This window comes from Scyliorhinus torazame, chromosome 1 (assembly GCF_047496885.1).
Source record: "Scyliorhinus torazame isolate Kashiwa2021f chromosome 1, sScyTor2.1, whole genome shotgun sequence".
In the NCBI taxonomy this organism is placed as follows: domain Eukaryota; kingdom Metazoa; phylum Chordata; class Chondrichthyes; order Carcharhiniformes; family Scyliorhinidae; genus Scyliorhinus; species Scyliorhinus torazame.
Window position 1 is genome coordinate 412,897,396 of NC_092707.1, and position 24,154 is coordinate 412,921,549.

The 24,154-nt window shown below is 48.0% G+C and overlaps 1 protein-coding gene across 1 annotated transcript; it reads left to right on the plus strand.

Moving 5' to 3' along the window:
• The first annotated feature begins 12,776 nt into the window (after positions 1–12,776).
• LOC140424146 (uncharacterized) lies at positions 12,777–22,592 on the plus strand. The gene is made up of 5 exons (XM_072507845.1): positions 12,777–12,879; positions 14,204–14,554; positions 15,647–15,991; positions 16,941–17,282; positions 19,816–22,592. The coding sequence occupies exons 1-5, from the start codon at positions 12,777–12,779 to the stop codon at positions 19,920–19,922; spliced, it is 1,248 nt and encodes a 415-aa protein (XP_072363946.1). The 3' UTR covers positions 19,923–22,592.
• Positions 22,593–24,154: the final 1,562 nt, after the last annotated feature.

Genomic DNA, 24,154 nt, shown 5'->3' on the forward strand with positions numbered 1-24,154 from the left:
GTCCCGCAGTAAGGGGGCCCGAGTAGAAGGGAGCGCTGAGGGATCACCGAACCCTGTTGGGGAAGGAGAGGCAAGGGGCAGCCCGAACCCCCAGGAGGGGGAGGTCTGGCCCGAGCCGTTGGTCCAAACAGGTGAACTGCCCCAGTATAGCGGGGCCCAGTTTTAATTTGGCCACCCGGAGACGGGTGGCATTGTATATAGCATTCCCCCCCTGTTAGTTCTAATTAGTGTTTAGTGGTGTGTGGGTTATTTAGGATCGTGGGATCACAGAAGCGCCTAGTGCAATGGTATAATGATGGAGCAGCAGGCACTAGGACCCTGGTGGAGCCGGGCTGTGGACACAGAACCACAGACAGGCTGCGGCAACTTCAAAGCGGGAGCTGCTGCTGCCGCCGGATAGCAGCAGGCACTAGGACCCTGGTGGAGCCGGGCTGTGGACACAGAACCACAGACAGGTTGCGGCAATTTCATGTTGATTTATGCTGTTGCCTCAGTTGGACTGAACCTCTCAGCTGCAGGTATCGACGACGGAGGAAAAATGAAGAGTCTTCAACGGGAAGAAGCGAAGTGCAGCCCAGAAAAGAGGATCCTTAGTGAAATAAATAGAGTCACATGTAAATAGTTGTATGGATTCGCGGGTTTCAGTTACTTGATTGTGATATATGTACAGGGACCCTTACGTTTGGGGTTCCGGTAAAATGTGTGTATGTTACTGTGTGTTTGAATTAAGTATGGTCTTGTCTTTCCCTTTCAATGAAATCAGGGGTAGCCTAGATTAAGGGAACTGTCTTGGGACTTGTAGTTTCGCATGTTGTTGAGGGGGGGCCTACGGTCCACACAAAAGGAAATGATTGCCCTTCACCTGTGTCGATACGGTCCAAGCAGGTAGGGACGTATCGAAGGGGCATCTGTAAGGTTTTCGGGCAATTCGGCCCTTTTTGGACTGCCCAAGGATAAAACCCAGAGACTGTAAACTGGACACTTTTCAGCCAAGGGAACGTAACCAAACTTCCCAGCAGGCTTGGTCCGCTGAGCTGAGTAGGGGCATAGGTATTTACAAACCCCCCCAGGAGCTACAAGGAAGAAGGAGCCAGACAACTAGATGAGATTAAAACACAGACAAAGGGGCATGGTAATGCTGTAAGGGGCCTGCCTGCAAGCAGGACAATGGGATGGTCATAACCCCATGCAGATGTAAATGACTTGGCCTCCACCAGAGCAGAATCCAATTAACACCCCATCAACATAGCAAGGTGAGAATAGCAGCCATCTCCGGAGCAGCTGGAAGACTTTGAAAATCTTCACAAGAGAGCTTAACCTTGTTATCCCAAAAAGCAGACTGTCTGGGCTCAGTATATTGCGCTGGAAAAGCCCCTTGAAGATAAACGGTAGAAAAAACCAAGTTGGAGGCGGACCTGGGGGAGGTACTCCAATCCTGACAGAAGCCACCGGCAGGAACTCACTGGGTGGAGGGGGCGGAGTCGGCGCCAAATTCAAATCGCGGCAGGTCTGCCTGGCTGGAGGAGCGGACCTGCGAGGAGAACCCGGAAGCGAACAGCTCTGACCGGCTCAAAGGGGGCGGGACCAGCGGGAACTTTAAACTTGGACCGATACAACGCAAAGGGGGAGGAAAACCCGGAAGCGAACAGCTCTGACCGGCTCAAAGGGGGCGGGACCAGCGGGAACTTTAAACCTTACCAATTCAATGCAAAAGGGGCTGGCCGAACACAGGAAAAAGCCAGGTAAAACGGATATAAAAGGGGCTGTGTTTCGATTGAGGGTCTCTTGGCTTGACCTCTCCACCTTTGACTTGACCTCCTGCAGCCTGTGACTGTAAGTCCCCTGCAGCAGCTTGCGAAACTCCCTTGACCTTGATAGTGGTTGAGGCTTTGGGGAAGGGGACTTGATTTGTGTTCTGTGTCATTGCTAAAACTGTGTAATAATAAGATTTTTCGTTGTGTCCGTTATAGTACTTTCTGAATAGACTTAGTTTGTGTTAGAGTTTAAGATTTTATTATAATTTCTTCTGTTTGATGATTTTGACCTGGGTTTTGCAATAAACCTTGATTTGCTGATAATTGGAGTCGTTTAAATTCTTCAATCTCTCACCAGCGATCTCTGACCAAGTCATTGTTAAGATATTCCTCACCTTAATTCCGGGTTCAAGAATCTAGGGTCATCTTGAGCGATTCACTCAGGACAGGCTGCTGGTTAGGTAATAAACAGCAGTGTCCTATTCTCTCTCTTGGGAAAGCTACTCCAGCGAAGTAGGAACCGGGTGGGTGTTGCACCACCGGCAAGAGAGAGAATCACCTGGGCATTGGTAGGGGTCTGGATATCTGTGTGATATAAGCCTCAGGCTTCCGGTTAGGGATAAACGGCAGGCTTGATTCAGTGCTCTCATCCGTGGAGGTGTCCCTGTGCGGCATCCCCTGGCCTCTGAAGTTTCAGTGCCAGCTGGAGAGAGACGCACACAGATACTCAAACCCCAGATATCGGCCCAGTAGTGGAGTAGCAGAGATGGCACCCTCTACAGCAGTAACCACACGGATCGATACTGGGACCCCAGCTATTCACAAGAGATATTGATGATTTGGATGAGGGAACAAAATGTAACATCTCAATGTTTGTAGGTGACACCAAGTTGGGTGGGAGGGTGAACTGTGATTAGGATGCAGGGATCCTCCAGCATGATCCGGACAGGTTGGGCGAGTGGGCAAATCATTGGCAGATGCAGGAGCGGGAGATAGAGTACCAGATAGGTAGACAGATTTTGGAAAAGTGTAAAAACAACAGGGTTGTGGTGATGGGAGACTTCAACTTCCCCAATATTGACTGGGACTCACTTAGTGCCAGGGGCTTAGACGGGGCGGAGTTTGTAAGGAGCATCCAGGAGGGCTTCTTAAAACAATATGTAGACAGTCCAACTAGGGAAGGGGCGGTACTGGACCTGGTATTAGGGAATGAGCCCGGCCAGGTGGTAGATGTTTCAGTAGGGGAGCATTTCGGTAACAGTGACCACAATTCAGTAAGTTTTAAAGTACTGGTGGACAAGGATAAGAGTGGTCCTAGAATGAATGTGCTAAATTGGGGGAAGGCTAATTATAACAATATTAGGCGGGAACTGAAGAACATAGATTGGGGGCGGATGTTTGAGGGCAAATCAACATCTGACATGTGGGAGGCTTTCAAGTGGGAGTTGAAAGGAATTCAGGACCGGCATGTTCCTGTGAGGAAGAAGGATAAATACAGCAATTTTCGGGAACCATGGATGACGAGAGATATTGTAGGCCTCGTCAAAAAGAAAAAGGAGGCATTTGTCAGGGCTAAAAGGATGGGAACAGACGAAGCCTGCGTGGAATATAAGGAAAGTAGGAAGGAACTTAAGCAAGGAGTCAGGAGGGCTAGAAGGGGTCACGAAAAGTCATTGGCAAATAGGGTTAAGGAAAATCCCAAGGCTTTTTACACGTACATAAAAAGCAAGAGGGTAGCCAGGGAAAGGGTTGGCCCACTGAAGGATAGGCAAGGGAATCTATGTGTGGAGCCAGAGGAAATGGGCGAGGTACTAAATGAATACTTTGCATCAGTATTCACCAAAGAGAAGAAATTGGTAGATGTTGAGTCTGGAGAAGGGTGTGTAGATAGCCTGGGTCACATTGAGATCCAAAAAGACGAGGTGTTGGGTGTCTTAAAAAATATTAAGGTAGATAAGTCCCCAGGGCCGGATGGAATCTTCCCCAGAATACTGAAGGAGGCTGGAGAGGAAATTGCTGAGGCATTGACAGAAATCTTTGGATCCTCGCTGTCTTCAGGGGATGTCCCGGAGGACTGGAGAATAGCCAATGTTGTTCCTCTGTTTAAGAAGGGTAGCAAGGATAATCCCGGGAACTACAGGCTGGTGAGCCTTACTTCAGTGGTAGGGAAACTACTGGAGAGAATTCTTCGAGACAGGATCTACTCCCATTTGGAAGCAAATGAACGTATTAGTGAGAGGCAGCACGGTTTTGTGAATGGGAGGTTGTGTCTCACTAACTTGATAGAGTTTTTCGAGGAGGTCACTAAGATGATTGATGCAGGTAGGGCAGTGGATGTTGTCTATATGGACTTCAGTAAGGCCTTTGACAAGGTCCCTCATGGTAGACTAGTACAAAAGGTGAAGTCACACGGGATCAGGGGTGAGCTGGCAAGGTGGATACAGAACTGGCTAGGCCATAGAAGGCAGAGAGTAGCAATGGAAGGATGCTTTTCTCATTGGAGGGCTGTGACCAGTGGTGTTCCACAGGGTTCAGTGCTGGGACCTTTGCTCTTTGTAGTATATATAAATGATTTGGAGGAAAATGTAACTAGTCTGATTAGTAAGTTTGCAGACGACACAAAGGTTGGTGGAATTGCGGATAGCGATGAGGACTGTCGGAGGATACAGCAGGATTTAGATTGTTTGGAGACTTGGGCAGAGAGATGGCAGATGGAGTTTAATCCGGACAAATGTGAGGTAGTGCATTTTGGAAGGTCTAATGCAGGCAGGGAATATACAGTGAATGGTAGAACCCTCAAGAGTATTGAAAGTCAAAGAGATCTAGGAGTACAGGTCCACAGGTCATTGAAAGGGGCAACACAGGTGGAGAAGGTAGTCAAGAAGGCATACGGCATGCTTGCCTTCATTGGACGGGGCATTGAGTATAAGAATTGGCAAGTCATGTTGCAGCTGTATAGAACCTTAGTTAGGCCACACTTGGAGTATAGTGTTCAATTCTGGTCGCCACACTACCAGAAGGATGTGGAGGCTTTAGAGAGGGTGCAGAAGAGATTTACCAGAATGTTGCCTGGTATGGAGGGCATTAGCTATGAGGAGCGGTTGAATAAACTCGGTTTGTTCTCACTGGCACGAAGGAGGTTGAGGGGAGACCTGATGGAGGTATACAAAATTATGAGGGGCATAGACAGAGTGGATAGTCAGAGGCTTTTCCCCAGGGTAGAGGGGTCAATTACTAGGACGCATAGGTTTAAGGTGAGAGGGGCAAGGTTTAGAGTAGATGTACGAGGCAAGTTTTTTACGCAGAGGGTAGTGGGTGCCTGGAACTCGCTACCGGAGGAGGTGGTGGAAGCAGGGACGATAGTGACATTTAAGGGGCATCTTGACAAATACATGAATAGGATGGGAATAGAGGGATACGGACCCAGGAAGTGTAGAAGATTGTAGTTTAGTCGGGCAGCATGGCCGGCACGGGCTTGGAAGGCCGAAGGGCCTGTTCCTGTGCTGTACATTTCTTTGTTCTTTGTTCTTTGTTCAGTGGAGTGGCTATTTTGGTCAGTAAATGAGTGGCGGTTGAGACGGGGAGTATCATGGCGGACAAGGGGGGCAGGTATATATTGGTGAGTGGCAAGCTGCAGGGGGCTCGGGTGGTGTTACTGAATATATATGCCCGGAACTGGGTCGATGCGGACTTTATGAGGCACGTACTGGGTAGGATCCCGGACTTGGAGATAAGTCACCTGATTATGGGAGGGGACTTTAAAACGGTCTTGGATCCGGGCTTGGATCGTTCCAAATCCAGAACGGGAAAGAGGCCGGCGGCGGCCAGGGCCTTGTGGGAGTTCATGGACCAGATGGGGGGAGTGGACCCCTGGAGGTTTACACGGCCAAGGATGAAGCAGTTTTCCTTTTTCTCCCATGTCCATAAAGTGTATTCGCGAATAGACTTCTTTGTGTTGAGTTAATCCCGAGGGTGGAGGGGGTAGAAAGATCGGCCATTGCAGTCTCGGACCATGCCCCGCACTGGGTGGACCTGCGACTGTGGCGGAACGGGGTCAGCGCCCTCTCTGGCGATTGGATGTGGGGCTGCTGGTGGACGAAGAGGTGTGCGGGTGGATAAGGAGGAGTATTGAGAATTATGTGGGAACGAATGACACAGGAGTGGTGACGGTGGCAGTGGTTTGGGAGGCTCTGAAGGCGGTCAGTAGGGGAGAGTTAATCTCCATTAGGTCCCACAGAGAGAAGAAGGAGAGGGCGGAGAGGGAGAGACTGGTGGGAGAGATACTCAGGGTAGATAGGAGGTAAGCGGAGGCCCCAGAGGGGGCTGTTGAACGAGCGCCTGAAATTACAGGCGGAGTTTGACTTGCTGTCCACGGGGAAGGCGGAGGTGCAGCTGAGGAAAGCGAAGGGGGCAGTTTATGAGTATGGGGAGAAGGCGAGTAGGATGCTGGCGCACCAGCTGCGCAGGAGGGAGGCGGCCAGAGAGATTGGGGGAGTGCGGGATAGGGAAGGCAACATAGTGCTGAGCCCAGAGAGGGTCAATGAAGTCTTCAGGGAGTTCTACGGAAGGTTATACAAGTCGGAACCCCCCGGGGAGGGGGAAGGGATGAGGCGGTTCATGGACCGGTTGAGGTTCCCAAGGGTGGAAGCAGAGCGGGTGCAGGGACTGGGGGCCCCGATTGGGTTGGAGGAGGTAGTCAGGGGGCTGGCAGGCATGCAGGCAGGCAAGGCCCCGGGCCCGGGCGGCTTCCCCGTAGAAGTTTATAAGAAGTTCTCGGAGCTGTTGAGCCCGCTCCTGATGAGAACCTTCAATGAGGCAAAGGAGAAAGGGATCCTCCCTCCGACAATGTCGCAGGCATTGATCTCGCTTATCCTGAAGAAGGAGAAGGATCCGCTTCAGTGTGGGTCCTACAGGCCGAGATCGCTCCTGAACGTGGGTGCCAAGCTGTTGGCAAAAATTCTGGCCACCAGAATAGAGGACTGTGTCCCGGGAGTGATTGGGGAGGACCAGACAGGGTTTGTTAAGGGCAGGCAGCTGAACGCGAATGTGAGGAGGTTCCTGAATATTATCATGATGCCCTCGGTGGGGGGGGGAGGTGGAGGTGGTGGCTGCGATGGACGCGGACAAGGCCTTTGACAGGGTGGAGTGGGAGTATCTGTGGGAGGCGCTAGGCAGGTTTGGATTTGGGGAGGGATTTATAGGGTGTGTCAAGTTGCTGTATCAGGCCCCTGCAGCGAGTGTGTCCACAAACCGGCTAAGGTCGGAATATTTCAGGCTGCACCGGGGGACGAGACAGGGGTGTCCCCTGTCCCCGTTGCTGTTTGCCCCGGCAACTGAGCCATTGGCCATCGCGCTCAGGACTTTGGGGGTTTGGAGGGTGCTTGTACGCGGAGGGGAGGAGCACCAGGTCTCCCTCTACGTGGATGACCTGCTGTTGTATATTTCGGACCCGTTAGAGGGGATGGGGGATGTCATGCGGATCCTGGGGGACTTCGGGAGGTTCTCGGGGTATAAGTTGAACGTGGGGAAGAGTGAGCTGTTCGTGGTCCACGGTAGGGGCCAGGAGGAGAGACTGAGGGAGCTCCCGCTCAGGTTAGTGGAGAGGAGCTTTCGGTCCTTGGGGATACAAGTGGCCAGGAACTGGGATGCCCTGCACAGTCTCAACTTAACCCGGCTAGTGGAGCAGATGGAGGGAGAGTTTAAAAGGTGGGATATGCTCCCACTTTCCTTGGCGAGATGCGTGCAGACTGTGAAGATGACGGTTCTCCCCAGGTTCCTCTTCGTATTTCAGTGCTACCCCATTTTCATCCCCAAGTCCTTCTTTAAGCGGATGAATAGGATTGTGACGGGATTTGTGTGGGTGAATAAAACCCTGCGAGTCACAAGGGTATTCTTGGAGCGTAGCCGGGGCGGGGGGGGGGGGGGGGCGGGGGGGAGGTGGGGGTGGGTGGGTGGACTGGCTCTGCCAAACTTCTGCAGTTATAACTGGACGGCCAATGTGGCCTTGATCAGGAAATGGATGATGGAAGAGGGGGCGACGTGGGGGCGGTTGGAGGTGGTGTCGTGTAGAGGCACCAGTCTAGGGGCACATGTTACGGTTCCGCTGCCGTTCTCGCCAGCGCGATACACCACTCGTCCGGTGGTGACGGCAGCAATGAGGATCTGGGAGCAGTGGAGGAGACACAGGGGAGAGGAGGGGGCCTCGGTGTGTACCCCGATACGGAATAACCACAGTTTTGCTCTGGGTAGGTTGGATGGGGGATACCAAGGCTGATATAGGGCAGGTATTAGGAGGATGGGGGACCTGTTTATAGATGGGACTTTCCCTAGCATGCAGGTGCTGGAGGAGAAGTTCGGCCTGCCCCCGGGGAATGCGTTCAGGTACCTCCAGGTTCAAGACTTTCTTAGAAAACAGGTGGGGACATTTCCGCTGCTACCCCCTCGTAGGATCCAGGACAGGGTGGTGTCTGGCATCTGGGTAGGGGAGGGGAAGGTGTCGGACATATATCAGGAGCTGCAGGAGGTGGAGGAAGCCTCAGAGGAGGATTTGAAGAGCAAGTGGGAGGAGGAGCTGGGTGAGGGGCTGGATGAGGGTCTGTGGGACGGCGCGCTGAGCAGGGTGAACTCCTCCTCATCATGTACCAGGCTCGGATTATTCCAGTTTAAGGTGGTGCATCGGGCGCATATAAAGGCGGGAAGAATGAGTAAGTTTTTTGGGATGGAGGACAGTTGCTCGAGATGTGCAGGGAGTCCGGCGAACCATGCCCATATGTTTTGGGCATGCCCGGCACTTAAAGAACTCTGGCAGGGGTTTGCGAGGGTGATGTCCAGGATTTTGAACACTCGGGTGAAGGCGAGTCCAACAGTAGCGATATTTGGGGTGTCGGAGGATCCGGGAGTGCAGGAAGCGAAAGAGGCCGAGGTACTGGCCTTTGCCTCCCTGGTAGCCCGGTGACGGATCTTGCTAATGTGGAGGGACTCGAATCCCCCGGGTGTGGAGACCTGGGTTAGCGATATGGCGGGGTTCCTCAGTCTGGAGCGAATAAAGTTCACCTTGAGAGGGTCCTTGATGGGGTTCTCCCGGCGGTGGCAACCTTTCCTTGACTTTCGAGGGGAGCCGTAAGTGTCAGCAGCAGCAGCATCCTGGGGGGGAGGGGCGGGGGGTTCAGGTGGGGGTACTGTTGATACAATGTGAGTTGGGCCTGGAGACAAAACCCACCTTGTTCTGTTTTTTTTTAATTCTGTTGTGTCAGTAGTTTCACTGTAAACTTTGGGATATGTTTCTTGTTATTGTTTATTACTATCTGTATTCCTATTTTTGTAATGTAAAACGTTCATTGGAAAACTTTAATGAAACATTTATTAAATATTGTGTGTAGTTTTGGCCTCCTTTTCTGAGGAAGGATGTTCTTGCTCTCGAGGGTGAGCAGTAAAGGTTTACCAGACTGATTCCAGGGAGTTTTTTTCAAATAAACTTTTAAAACCCACACAAACACAGGAAGAATGTACAAACTCCACACGGACAGTGACCCAGAGTCGGGATCGAACCCGGGTCCTTGGCGCCGTCAGGCAACAGTGCTAACCCACTGTGATACCGTGCTGTCCCTCACCCTGATGGTGTTGACCTCACTGTGGGGAGTGATCCCACAGGTGGCATCAGTCTTCCAATAACTCTTTTCAATAACTGTTCCTCGTCACTGAACCGGGACAATGTGATGTTTTGAACATGAAGACTGAGACAATTGTATCTGTGGATTGCCGCCCGCTTGTGTTTCAGAGCGGGATCACTGGACTGGGGGCTCAGTGTTGTCTCTGACACTGTATTTTCCCATTGAACCATGAGAACCCCAAACTATCCCAACTCTTAAACAGGAAAATCTGACTAAAAATACACATCACCCCCAATATCCAGAAAATCAACTCAAAAACATAACGATGTGCAAGCAGCCCCAGGTTACTTACCCACCGCCATACAGAGGGTGAGAGTCAGAGCTGAGAGAGCTGGGCAAAACATTCCAAACAATGTCCTTTTGCAAATGTACAATTCTATTCATTCTTCCTGTATTCTCGGGTCAGTGGTTCACAGGTAGCTCATTGTCACGCACTTCCTTGTGTTCAAGTTCAAGGTGGACCACAGAAAGGGAAGGTGAGGGGGTAATGGTCGGGTTAAAAGGTCTCGGGTGTTTACTCATTTGCGGACTCTCCGCGCAGAAGTAGTCTTCTTGCAGGAGACATATTTGCCAATTAGGGATCAGACGAGACTGAGGAAAGGGTGGGAGGGGCAGAGGTTCCATTCAAATATTCATTCAAGGTTCAGAGGAGTTCCGATCTCGATCAATAAGATGGCATTTACGGCGACTAGAATTAGATGAATAGAATTTTATAAGTCTCTATGAGATCCCCCCTCATTCGTCTGAACTCCAGCGAAAACAATCCTAACCTAATCAATCTCTCCTCATACGTCAGTCCTGCCATCCCTGGAATCAGGAGGGCAGCACGGTGGCGCAGTGGTTAGCACGTTGCCGAGGTCCCAGGTTCGATCCCGGCTCTGGAGTTTGCACATTCTCCCTGTGTTTGCGTGGGTTTCACTCCCACAACCCAAAGATGTGCAGGGTAGGTGGATTGGCCACACAAAATTGCCCCTTTATTGGAAAAAATGAATTGGGTTCTCGAAATTTATTTTTAAAAAACACCATCAGAGTGAGGGTATGGAGACCATTGTCCATAGAATAAAATGGAGCCATTTCCACTGGTCAGTACTGACGAGCTCTCCGACTATCTGTGGAGACGCAGGGTGAACCTTGCTGAAGTCTGCTGCTGGGGCTCCTGAATTATCATCCCCAAAACCACTTGAATGTCCCTCAGTGACCCAATCTGTCCCATGGGAATGAATCAGAGAATCACAGAAACATTCCCGACAGTGCAGGAGGAGGCCATTGGGCCCATTGAGTCTATACTGACCCTGTGAACGAGCCCCCCGCCAAGGCCCACTCCTCCACACTTAATTTTGTTTTTTAATAATCTTTATTGTCCCAAGTAGGTTTACGTTAACACTAGTCGCCACATTCCGGCACCTGTCCGGGTACACAGAGGGAGAATTCAGAATGTCCAATTCACCAACAACACGTTTTCGCGGCTTGTGGGAGGAAACCGGAGCACCTGGAGGAAACCCACGCAGACACTGGGAAAACGTGCAGACTCCGCACAGTCAGTGACCCAAGCCGGGAATCGAACGTGGGACCCTGGAGCTGTGAAGCAACAGTGCTAACCACTGTGCTACCGTGCCGCCCAACATCTATCCCCATGTCACCATGTAAGCTTTTGAATAGTACGGGCAATTTAGCATGGCCAATCCACCTAACCTGCACATCTTTAGACACTGAGAGATAATTTAGCATGGCCAATCCACCAAAACTGCATAGCCTTGGACACTAAGGGACAATTCAGCATGACCAATCCACCTAACCTGTGCATCTTTTCTCTGTGGAATTAAACCGGAGCACCCGGAAGAAACCCACGCAGACACGGGGAGAATGTACAAATTCCACACAGTCACCCAAGACTGGAATTGAACTTGTGTCCCTGGCGCTGTGAGACAGCCGTGCTGACCCGGGTCCCAGGCACTGTGAGACAGCCGTGCTGACCCGGGTCCATGGCACTGTGAGACAGCAGTCCTGACCCGGGTCCTTGGCACTGTGAGATAGCAGCTGACCCGGGTCCTTGGCACTGTGAGATAGCATTGCTAACCCGGGTGACTGGCGCTGTGAGGCAGCAGTCATAACCTCAATGTTACCGTGCTGTCACACCTCTAGAAGTAAAAATAGGAAGTAATGTTGAGACATCCCGCAATCTTTCACAGCAACATCGAATAGAAGAGTGTGTGAAAGAAACAAGAATTGTGTGTTTGCAAAAGGACTTTGTTTGGAATGTTTTGCCCAGCTCTCTCTGTTCTGACTCTCACCCTCTGTATGGCGGTGGGTAAGTAACCTGGGGCTGCTTGCACATCGTTATGTTTTTGAGTTGATTTTCTGGTTATTGGGGGTGATGTGAATTTTTAGTCAGATTTTCCTGTTTAAGAGTTGGGATAGTTTGGGGTTCTCATGGTTCAATGGGAAAATACAGGGTCAGAGACAACACTGAGCCCCCAGCTCAGTGATCCCACTCTGAAACTCCAGCGGCCGGCAATCCACAGACACAATTGTCTCACTCTTCATGTTTAAAACATCGTTGGACGGCACGGTGGCACAGTGGTTAGCACTGCTGCCTAGGGAGCTGAGGACCTGGGTTAAAACCTGGCCCCGGGTCACTGTCTGTGTGGAGTTTGCTCATTCTCCCCGTGTCTGCGTGGGTTTCACCCCCACAACTCAAAGATTTGCAGGGTAGGTGGATTGTCCATTCCAAATTGCTCCTTGGGTACTCTAAATTTAATTCAAAAATTAACAAAACCTCGTTAATTCTTTAATTCCCATTTCTCCTGATTTGCGTGATGATTTTCATTGGATTATTTTCCATCCTAGAATGTTAAATGGAGGGAATTAATTTGCCAGCGGATTTCTTCCTCAAATCCACCATTCATAAACTGCTCCTGAATTATCATCCCAAAATCCTTCAGACCCCTTTCATGTCCGTGAGGAGCCTGATCCGTCTCATAGGAACAGTCACCCCCTTGAAGCCTTTCCCCCAAACTTGTGTGCCCCTATTTACTGCTGTCTGTGTGAATGGGAATGGGAGGTGTAGGGATAGCTGAGGGGGTCAGCACACTGAGGAGGATGTTTAATGTACAGATGCTGAAGGCTGAAGTGACTCTGACACAACTCCAGGCATTTTTCTGTGTCAATGCTTCAGTCAGGAATTTTGTGAGCATGTTTCCTGATCTAATTAGTGTGAGTGATCCGAGCTTCCCAATGGGAATCCTGTGGTGATGTTGAGGGGGATGTGAAGAGGTCCCACTCGGTGCCTCAGCAGAGTTGACAATCTCAGAAAGCCACCTTGGAATGTTCTGCCCACCAGAGGGTCTGAACCATGCCCCTTGCGTTGAGGCTCCTGAATCCAGTAACGTTGCCGCAGGCTGCAGGGGGCGTTGGGAACTCAAAGGGGTCAGAAATTCTCGAGATCCAGTTTGATTGTTGGACGATCGTTGGGTCAGGAGATCAGTTTACCCAGCGTGCCCAATGGGAGATGATTATTTTATCAGTTTTCATAGACTTTTGGATTTTATCTTTCTCAGCTTCTGATAGGATCCTTGATGCGAAACCACAAGAAGCCAGGAAAGAGAGTGAAGTCAGACAGGAAATGACATCCAACAATGTGATTAGAAATCTCAATTAAAATAAAATTAAGAGAAATGTTGCACTTAAGAAAGGAAATATAACATGTCCTGGGAATTATAGACAAGTTGGTTTCACATAAGTTTTATGAAACATAATGGAATTCCGACTAAAATAATCTAGACTCTAAAAAACAAACAGAAGAATGAATAGTCAACAAGGACTTGAAATGGACGTGTCATTCTTGACCAAATCAATTCATAGACTCAGAGAATCCCCACAGTGCAGAAGGAGGCCATTCAGCCCATCCAGCCTGCACCGACCCTCTGAAAGAGCACATGACACAGGGTCAGGCCCCCACCCTATCCCCGTAACCGAACACTAAGGGGCAATTTTCCATGGTCAATCTATCTAACCTGTATATCTTTATACTGTGGGAGGAAACCGGAGCACCCGGAGGAAACCAAACAGACACGGGGAGATGATGCAAACTCCATACAGACAGTCACCCGAGGCCAAAATTGAACCTGGGTCCCTGGTGCTGTGAGGCAGTAGTGCTAACCTCTGTGTTACCATGCCACTGAACAGAATTCTTTGAAGAGCTAACTAAGAGAATAGACATAGGTAAACTTGTAGATGTTATATATTTAGATTTCCTTTGATAAGGTAATAAACAAATGAATGAGACATGATGGGAATTGGAGCTCGACAATGTTCTGTGCTGGGATGACTCTTGTTTACCATTTATATCAATAATTTAAACTTGGACCACGCTTAACAGAGGAAACTGCACTGCTCCTGGCTGAATACATTCTGTTCCTGGCTCTAAGGCCTGCAGGCAGCCATTCACAACACCAGCACACATTTGGTCAATCTGACCCACCTCCAACACATCGTTCTATCCCTCAAATCCTCCCCACTGTGTCCATCTTGGCTCAGTTCAAATCCCACTTGAGACGCGAGGCTTTGAGCACAAAATGCTGGGCTGACATTATTGGTCAGTACAGTGCGATGTGAGACAGTGAAGTTCAGGGTGTGGATAAAGCAACTGGGCTACAAGTTACTGATGACAATGCACAATATTAATTCCTGATCTACACGGGATTTTATAATAACTTGTGTTTCAGCTTCTATTTTGTATTTTCTTATTTGTTCTGATCTTCAGTTATTTTCTGTTCACAGGTCATGTGACAGGGGCGGTTCTTATCCAATCCCCTCAAGTTGTGAAAGTGGCTGAGGGTGGAACAGTGACGTTTCTGTGTGACTTACAGAGCAAGCATGTAGGGCACACTGTGGATAAATACACTTTACATTGGTACCGCTCACAAAGTAAGGAATGGATTTTGAGTCATGATATAAATGGCGAAGTTTCCCGGGTGACAGGTCTGTATGATCGGTTTCAGCCTTCCAGAGATGTTCCCGGTAACAGCTACATTCTGACAGTCAGAGATGTGAAGCTCGGTGACTCCGCTGTCTATATCTGTGGGATTTGGGGGAAAATCTTTGGGAATGGAACCCGGCTGAATGTAACCAGTGAGTAATGTCTATGCTTTATTACTTTTATTCCAAATAATGTTATTACACATAGACTGAGTTGACCGCCCAGAACTTGAATCAGGTTGCAGGGGGGGGGGCGGGGAGCACAGCACCGGGGTAGGGGGGTAGCAGAGCACCGGGGGGGCGGGTAGAGAATGGGAACGGGTCTGTCGCCCGGCGCCGATCCCAGCGGGTTTCCCGATCTCAGCGGCCTCGAGCGCAGAATACCGGCCGATGTCCCCGTGGATTGATCCTAAAATGAAGGAATTTGGGAAATTTGTAACGAGTGCATTCTCTAAATCTGCAGCGATCTCTTTTAGAATCACAGGGTGTGGGCCATCAGGTGTGTGAGATTTTCCAGCTTGCTGTCTTTGCCCTCCCCTCCCGGAGGTGGGAATTCTTCCTGAGCTTTGTTCCCTGCAGTCCTGGCCACACAGATTGGTGGCATCGACAATGATTTATTAAACTATTGAGCAGCTCAATGCTCACTTTCCAATCATCAATGAGAATTGCTGGAATGTGGACTAAAGAAACAAAGGTTTGTTCTTGAATTGAGCAACTCCTTCAGCTAATAGGACAAGGGCCACAAAATAGTTGCCCCAGACTTTGAATGTGAGTGAGGAACACATTAACTGGCGGCTTCAGTGCGGCCGGGACAATGGGTGGAATCTTGTGGAGGTGATGGGAACTCAGCGGGTGGCTGGAGAGGCAGCAACACCCCCACATCATTTCTTTTTGGGAAGCTCCATTGGATTATGTGAGCATGGAGGGATTGACAGGTCAATAATGGGTCTGACCCTGTGATCGAGGACCCCCGAGTCTCTGATCGGAGGGTGGCACTTCTACTAAAAGCAGAAAGAAAGGCTGCAATTCTCTGGCCGTGGCGATTGCCGCCGGCAGTGCCCCCTCGCCCGGGGCTTTCCCTGTGGCGTGGCTTCAATGGGAAATCCCATTGACAAGCGGGAAGGCAGAATCGCGCTGCCTGGGAACAGCGCGCCACCGAGAAACACGCGGCTGGGGAAGCGGAGAATCAGCCCAGACTGCAACCTCAGCACCTGTTTATAAATTGTTGATATTTTTCTCTTAAAGGTGAGAAACCTCCAGTCCTTATCCAGTCTCCGAGTGTGGAACGTGTCCCAGAGGGTCAGACTGCACGGTTCCACTGCTCCATGCAGAACGCCGCAGTGAGATACACAAACGTTTATTGGTACCGGGAGCTGCCAGGGAAAGAGAGGGAGAGGATTTTAGCACTTGATACAAAGAATTATGTAGACCGGGATTCGGGTTTCTCTGAGCGTTTCCTGCCTGCCAGACACATCAGCTCCAACAGCTTCATCCTGACAATCAGCAACGTGCAGCCCAATGACACTGCCGTCTATTACTGCTCCGTGTGGGGACATATCAGTGGGGATGGGTCACAGCTGAATGTAACCAGTAAGTACAGTTTCCATGATTCTCATTAATCTTCACCACATGTTCTGTCTTGTGGTTCTCAGAAGTCTCAAATGTTCACACTTTTTTGGACACAAAGCCCGCTTCTTGATACAGGTGATGGGGTCTCTCACTCACTGGTCTGAGGTCCAGGGAGAGGCCCATGTTGCTTCCTTTGTGAAGGATCAGGCACATACATAGACATCAGTGGGCCTTCCACATGACCATGGTGCCTGAGACAGGCAGCTGCACATTGCAAACACCAGTCAAACCAGTGGCCCACAACAAGGTCAGGCTGAGGGATTCGGACCAAAGGTGATTGTGGGAGGGTTTGGGGTCATAGGTTGAGATTGTGGGAAGAGGGGTTAGCAACCTGGACATGGTGGTAGCTCTACACAGGCCCCCCTCCCCCTTCCTGATGTCATGGCAACCAGTACTTGACAATGAGGAACTCCCCCAGGTCACCATTAGAAACACGAAGTGGGTTAGTTTTTATCCAAATGGGGAGACCCCCTCCTGATGCTGGTGGTGGAATGCGGTCTTCAAATGGGTATTGGTGCCAATTTAAGGATTTTGTTTGGATGGTGGGGGAGTGGCCGAGGAAGGGTGCTCTTCCAGAGGGTTGGTGCAGACTGGATGGGCTGAATGGCCTCTTTCTCCACTTCAGTGACTCTGTGTTTTTTTTTACAATTTCAAGTACCCAATTCATTTTTTCCAATTAAGGGCCAATTTGGCGTGGCCAATCCACCTACCCTGCACATCTTTGGGTTGTGGGGGTGAAACCCACGCAGACACGGGGAGAATGTACAAACTCCACACGGACAGTGACCCAAAGCTGGGATCGCACCTGGGACCTCGGCGCCGTGAGGCACCAACGATTCTATGTTTAACTACCAGAGCTACTTTGTAAATCCAGATACTCTTTTAAGTTATGAATATTGTTTCTCCAAAGGTGCAGATGCCCCAGTGGTTATCCAGTCTCCTGCTCCAGAATCTATCAGACAGGGTCAGAGTGCACGGTTACAGTGCACCCTGTATAACGCCTCTGTGAGATACGCTGATGTTCATTGGTACCGACAACAACCAGCTTACATCGAGTGGATTTTAACAGATGAGATACTGAACAACACACGATGGGGTCCTGGCTTCTCCGAGCGTTTCCAGTCTTCTCGAAACATGTCCAGTAACAGCTTCATTCTGACAATCAGCAACATTCAGCCCAGTGACGCTGCCATCTACTATTGTGAAGTGAGGGGAGATATCGATTGGAATGGAACCCAGCTCACTGTAATAAGTAAGGACAAGTTACATTATCCAACTTCACAGACTCGAGCACATAATCTAGTGCAGGACACACTGATTGATGGATTTCTAGGTGCCAATGATATTGAGGGTTATGGGGATAATGAGGGAAAATGGTGTTGAGGTCAACACTCAGCCATAGCCCAGTTGAATAACGCAGAGGGCTAGAGGGGCTGAATGGCCTACTCCTGCTGCTCTGCTCTGACAAAGGGAATTGCCCACAATGCCCATACAGAGTGAGTTAGAGTGAACAATGCCTAGTGTCCACCTTGATTCATCGACTTAATAGGCCAGAATTTGCTCGGGGTGGGAGGAGCATCTCACAGAGTGACCCCCCCATGAGATAATTCAATGATATATGAGGTCACTGTGTCCCACATTTCCGGTTACTGGGAACAAATGTCCCTTCCTGTTTTCCTCCACCTCCACCAGTCAGGATGTCAGGATTCATCCTGAAACCAAGAAACCTTTTCTTAAATTGAGGATTCAGCATCCAAATTTCCTTTTTCCTACATCCATGACTCAAATTTGACCATTTGTGATGTGATCATAAAATGTGGCAATGTGGTCCCCGTCCCCCGCGTCTCCCACCCCCCGCCCCCCCGGCCCCACCGCCCAATGCGGGGGGAGTGATTATCCTGAGATGCGGAGTGGATATATGCAAAACCAATGTCGCAAAGTGGTGTGAGAACAGGTGTTAATTTTTCGAGATTCCTTAAGGAGCATTGTGTTATTGTATAAAGAAGGATGTGTGAGAGTGTCCCGAATAGAGCACCAGGCTCGGCAATCTGGTGTCAGGCAGTTTCTGAAGGTCTTTAATTTTCACATTTGAGTGAAACGTGGTTTGAGAGATCATGTGGGATACATTTAGTCAGGTTACAGCAGTTGTGCCTTGGTTAATATTAACTGGATTTTGATAGTTAAACATATATTAGGGAGTATTGCCTGGAAGAATTTTATTTATGAGTCTGATCAATTAGGGAGTCTTTTGGGGGAACATATTGTGAAATCAATTTTAACTGTGTAATTGTAATTGTGTGTGGTTAAATTTTCTTTTCTTCTCAATAAATCTTTGAGGTTTAAATTTAAAAACTCCAAAATCGCCACTGGACTGTCCCTTTCTGGGAACACTGCCACTTACCATCAATGCAGTTCCTGGAACATTGTCTCAGGCACAGTGCTGCAGTACCTCTTACAGCCACTGTAGCGCTGTGCATGGAGGGACTGGGACTTCTTTCCAAATGCGGACCCGAGTTAATTTGAGCAGGAAATGGCAGCAATGCTGTCGAGTCGTCCCCGCCGACTCTCCGAATGATGAGCAAGGTACTCTCACCATCCATAAAATCCAGGCCATAATGACCTTTACTGACATCTCCAGTTGTCCCAAAGTGCTTTACAACCAATTAAACCCTTTGTAAAGCTTGGGCCCTATTTAAATGTAGGAAATGTATCGGCCAATTTGTGCACAGCAAGCTCCCTAAATAGCAATGTGATAATGGCCCGATAATATCTTCTTTGTCGTGTTGAAGAATGAATATCACAAGTCGGAATAGTTTGTCTCAATTTGCTTCAGCAAAATGATTGAGAATTCGGAACAATTCTATCAGAGGATGATCAGACGAGACTTTAAACCAAGCCCTGGTCCACTCTCTCTGGGAGATGCAGGAGGCCACATGACAGTAGCTTAAGAAGAGCAGGAGAGTTCACCCCAGTCAGTAACTCGAGGGAATAAACTAAACAAAACCCATCCCATTAGCTCCCTTTCAGCCTGGCACGCTGCCCATCACAGCCAACATTGGCAATGACCTGAATCAACACAATTACTCTGAACTTTAGTCCCAATCCCACTCACACATTTAAGGCACTTTTTTGAATGGGTTAATTCTCTTTGGAGGGTGTTCCATTAATCTAAAACTCTCTACATTCTTCCTTGTTAATTTTGCAATCACAATCTTTTAGACAAACTCCATCTTGCTAACTGATGTGTCATTGACATTTCCTCTTCCAATATAGAGAACTTTACCTTCATCTCAGTCCCCATTGCTCTGCCTTTCCTCAACTCAACTCCTCCATGTTTAAAAACAAACTTCATCTTGTTTATACGGATCGCCTGGTCACATTAGTGGTATCGGCCACACAATACACACCACCTATCCAAAAGTCACTCCCCTACAGTGTAATGTTGGTGTGGACGGAGGAGGATACAGAACGGAACCCACTGGGGATCTGTTGGTGGTTTTCTTTCCATCTGTGGGACTTTGCTGCACTGTTACCAAGTCAGCCAGAATGGCCAGCAAGTGGTCAGAGTGCGATATAAGATTGGCCTGCCGCATTATCAATAAATCAAATTGATCTGTGTTTAAACTGACATTGTTATTCCAGGTGTCCAGCAGATAGAAATATCTGCTCAGTTTGAATTCCACCTGCTTTCATTTCTCTACTTTACCATTTCAAATGTCACCGACTGACGAGAATCAAATCCATTCCCCGTCCTTTAACCGTAAACATGTGATTTCCTTTCACAGACACGGCTGACGCTGAGAAGATGAAGCTTGTCTGGATCATTGTGGGAACTCTTTCGGGATTTGCAGGACTTAGTTTGCTCATCGGATTCATACTGCTTCGGAAATAACAATCCCGTAATTTTGACAGAATAATTCCGTTTCTCTCGGTTATTGTGTATAGTTTGTTTTGTTTGTTTATGGGATGTGGGCATTGTTGGCAAGAGCAGCATTTATTGCCAATCCCTAATTTCCCTAGCGAGCAATTAACAGTCAACCCCATTGCTGAGGATCTGATGTTACAATCCTGGCCAGACGAAAACAGTGGATGAGATATGCAACAGAAACCCCAATATTTTATTTTAATTTGGTAAAACTGTGATGAAATGACACCTCACTCCAGGAGTGATTTGGGGAAAAATAGGGATATGGTGTATGAAACAAACTTGATTACTTACAGAGTATTAAATTATATTTTACATCACACCAGGAAATATCTGACAATCTCCACGTAAACAATGCTAATCAATACAGTGAATACAGTAACCCTTAACTGCTATCTTTGTTCTCACTCAAACAATTAAAAATCCCATCTCAGCTCTCATTCCACTGTTAAATACAGTTAGCCCTCAAGAATACCTGCTTCACAGAGATGTTCTTTGAAGAAGAGCGATCATTTGAAGACAAGATCTGAAACCTGTCAGAACCATGCAGAAAGTCTGGCTGTATTTCTTCAGAAGATACTTCAGCTTGTTTTAGCTCACCTTCTGATTACACTCTTCTGAACTGCTTGGAAAGAAAGTGCTCATCTAGTCACAGACATAAATCTTTGAACTGAACTGAGATGCTTGCTGCCTGCTCACATCTCCATCTGAAACTCAACTGAACTCTGCTGCTCCGCAAAATGCCTGATATCTTGGCTCCTCCCAGAAATGACATTATTTTACCAAGCTAAAATATAATTACCTCCACAGGGAATCTCCTTAATCCAAACAAAAATCCATTAGCCCAAGGTTTTTATGATGCTTTAATTGCACCCATGGCTCCAAAACCAGGATTTATAAAAACATGACTGCAGCAGTCACACACACTAACCCTTATTGCACCAAATACCCACAGTACAACATGTCTGAAATTCCTACATTCACCACACTGCAGTCACATGTCGGCCAGACTAGGTAAGGACGGCAGACTTCCTTCCCTAAAGGACATCAGAGAATCAGATGGATTTTACAACAGTCACAGATGGTTTCAGGGTCACCACTGAGGAGAATAGCTTTATATTCCAGAGTCTGTATTAATTAAAAACTTGAATTTAAATCTCAACGGAAGCCATGGTGGAATTTGAAACCAATGAGCCTGGGCCTCAGCAATGACTCATCGCTGTGTCAGTGCGTCCCCCACCCCATTATAAAAGGAAAGTAATTGGTGAGGACAGAAATGTTGTCAGCTGATAAATGTGATGAATATTGTGGCTGATGTTGGTGCGAGTTTATAATTCATTTCCCAGCAGCCCCGGGAGCAGCTGATGGTCAGAACACGGCTGCAGATTTTGAGAAAGTTGGACTCACTCGCTGAGTTCAGTTGGTTTTTGAGGATGTTACTTTCTCTCATGTGAAGGATCCTGTGTTTCTAACTCCACATTTAATTGGCTGCTACGTGGGTGTTTATTTCCAATCATTTCACTTCATAAAACCAGTCTTCACAACTTTGCTGAGAAGCACTGTGATAGAACCTGGACTCCATCCACATGTTGCTCCCACCCAGATTGCCGCAACGCCTGGCTCAGTTTGGAGATTACAATAACGAGACTTTTTGGTTTTACGAAACATAACCTGTGAAGGTTTTGACAAACGGGTTCATGAAAAACAAAGGCCCCGAACCCCATGTCTCACAATGTGTTGAATTTCTTCACCTGTATGAGGTGGTTTGCAAAGGTCTCCAATCTAATCCGTCACATCCACAGTTCTGACACATTTGAAGTGACTGACGTTTCCTGTTGTGGTGTGGGTCACAGACTGGGAAAGTGAAATCTGCTCCCAGTCTGCTCCTCCCTCTCTCTGCTGACTGGGTTTTATCTGCAGATGTGAGCACCCTTCTTTCTCAGCTGCGTTTTGACATGTTCCCAGTGACAGGACTGTGTTTCATCAAGTTCAGGATTGTCCTTGATCTTGTGTTTTTTAACATAAACTTTGATTGATTTGCTCTGACTGTGATGTTCCCTGTGAGTCTCTCAAAATGGTTTGAAGTCGTAGTGCTGACAAAGAACATCAAGCTGTGTATTACAAACAAAGCTAGTTTATTTACACTACTTCAAAATGATTCGCACACCTTTCTAAGTGATAGATAAGGAAATAACAGTATTTAATATTTGCTACAGAAATCTAGAATATCTAACTACATTGTCTTATCTCTCACACAATGAACACCCGATCTCAACCTTTCACTAACACCTTCTCCCAGAATCCCAGGAGCCACATTATATTTATATGACTACACTGTGGTGCCACCTAGGGTTGAGATACATGAACATCATCTTGTTAACCCTTTACACTCCCTATACTATGCATATCATTACACTGATTATTTTTCGAAGAATGATTTAAGCAAAATGTGAAAATTACTGAGGTGATAGCTGACGCTGGAACAGTCATGCCAGTGAATTCTTCAACTGACAATATCAATATTTTAGACAATAGCTTCCAATTTATTGCAGTATTCTGAGATGTCAGCTGGGAGATTCCAACGCCATGTACATGGTAAGAAATTCTAATTTCAGGATAATAAAAGATTTCAAACAATATTTCATTCTACCCGTGTGACTAGATTCTGCTCACTAAAACCTCTCTATTTTCTGTTAGACAAGCCAGCCACGTACTCTGTCCATATACTGTGATCTCAATGGTATGTTTCTGTAAGACATATCATGGATTTGGGAAAAGCAGCTGATTTCTGTCACTTTCTGGATAAACGGTGAAACATTCACTCAAAATGGACCAAAAACAGCAACGCTGCATAGAATGTTTTTAGAACATGGAACAAAGAACATAGAACGATACAGCGCAGTACATGCCCTTCAGCCCATGATGTTGCACCGAAACAAAAGCCATCTAACCTACACTATGCCATTATCATCCTTATGCTTATCCAATAAACTTTTAAATGCCCTCAATGTTGGCGAGTTCACTACTGTTGCAGGTAGGGCATTCCACGGCCTCACCACTCTTTGCGTAAAGAACCTACCTCTGACCTCTGTCCTATATCTATTACCTCTCAGTTTAAAGCTATGTCCCCTCGTGCCAGCCATATCCATCCGCGGGAGAAGGCTCTCACCGTCCACCCTATCTAACCCCCTGATCATTTGGTATGCCTCTATTAAGTCTCCTCGAAACCTTCTTCTCTCCAACGAAAACAACCTCAAGTCCATCAGCCTTTCCTCATAAGATTTTCCCTCCATACCAGGCAACATCCTGGTAAATCTCCTCTGCACCCGCTCCAAAGACTCTACGACCTTCCTATGATGCGGCGACCAGAACTGTACGCAATACTCCAAATGCGGCCGTACCAGAGTTTTGTACAGCTGCAACATGACCTCCTGACTCCGGAACTCAATCCCTCTGCCAATAAAGGCCAACACTCCATAGGCCTTCTTCACAATCCTATCAACCTGGGTGGCAACTTTCAGGGATCTATGCACATGGACACCTGGATCCCTCTGCTCATCCACACTTCCAAGAACTGAATCACCTCACACTTCTCTACATTAAACTCCATTTGCCACATCTCAGCCCAGCTCTGCAGCTTATCTATATCCATCTGTAACCTGCTACATCCTTCCACACTATCGACAACACCACCGACTTTAGTATCGTCTGCAAATTTACTCACCCACCCTTCTGCGCCTTCCTCTAAGTCATTGATAAAAATGACAAACAGCAACGGCCCCAGAACAGATCCTTGTGGTACTCCACTTGTAACTGAACTCCATTCTGAACATTTCCCATCAACCACCACCCTCTGTCTTCTTTCAGCTAGCCAATTTCTGATCCACATCTCTAAATCACCCTCAATCCCCAGCCTCCGTATTTTCTGCAATAGTCTACTGTGGGGAACCTTATCAAACGCTTTACTGAAATCCAGATACACCACATCAACTGCTCTACCCTCGTCTACCTGTTCAGTCACCTTCACAAAGAACTCGATAAGGTTTGTGAGGCATGACCTACCCTTTACAAAGCCATGCTGACTATCCCTGATCATATCATTCCTATCTAGATGATTATAAATCTTGTCTCTTATAATCCCCTCCAAGACTTTACCCACTACAGACATGAGGCTCACCGGTCTATAGTTGCCGGGGTTG

What these genes read in the sequence shown, in the direction of transcription:
- LOC140424146 (XM_072507845.1), top strand. Translation starts at nt 12,777, where the DNA reads ATGCCCCTTGCGTTGAGGCTCCTGAATCCAGTAACGTTGCCGCAGGCT. An exon ending in AACCCGGCTGAATGTAACCA is followed by an intron (nt 14,555 to 15,646) that starts GTGAGTAATGTC and finishes TTTCTCTTAAAG; the next exon opens with GTGAGAAACCTCCAGTCCTT. An exon ending in AACCCAGCTCACTGTAATAA is followed by an intron (nt 17,283 to 19,815) that starts GTAAGGACAAGT and finishes TTCCTTTCACAG; the next exon opens with ACACGGCTGACGCTGAGAAG.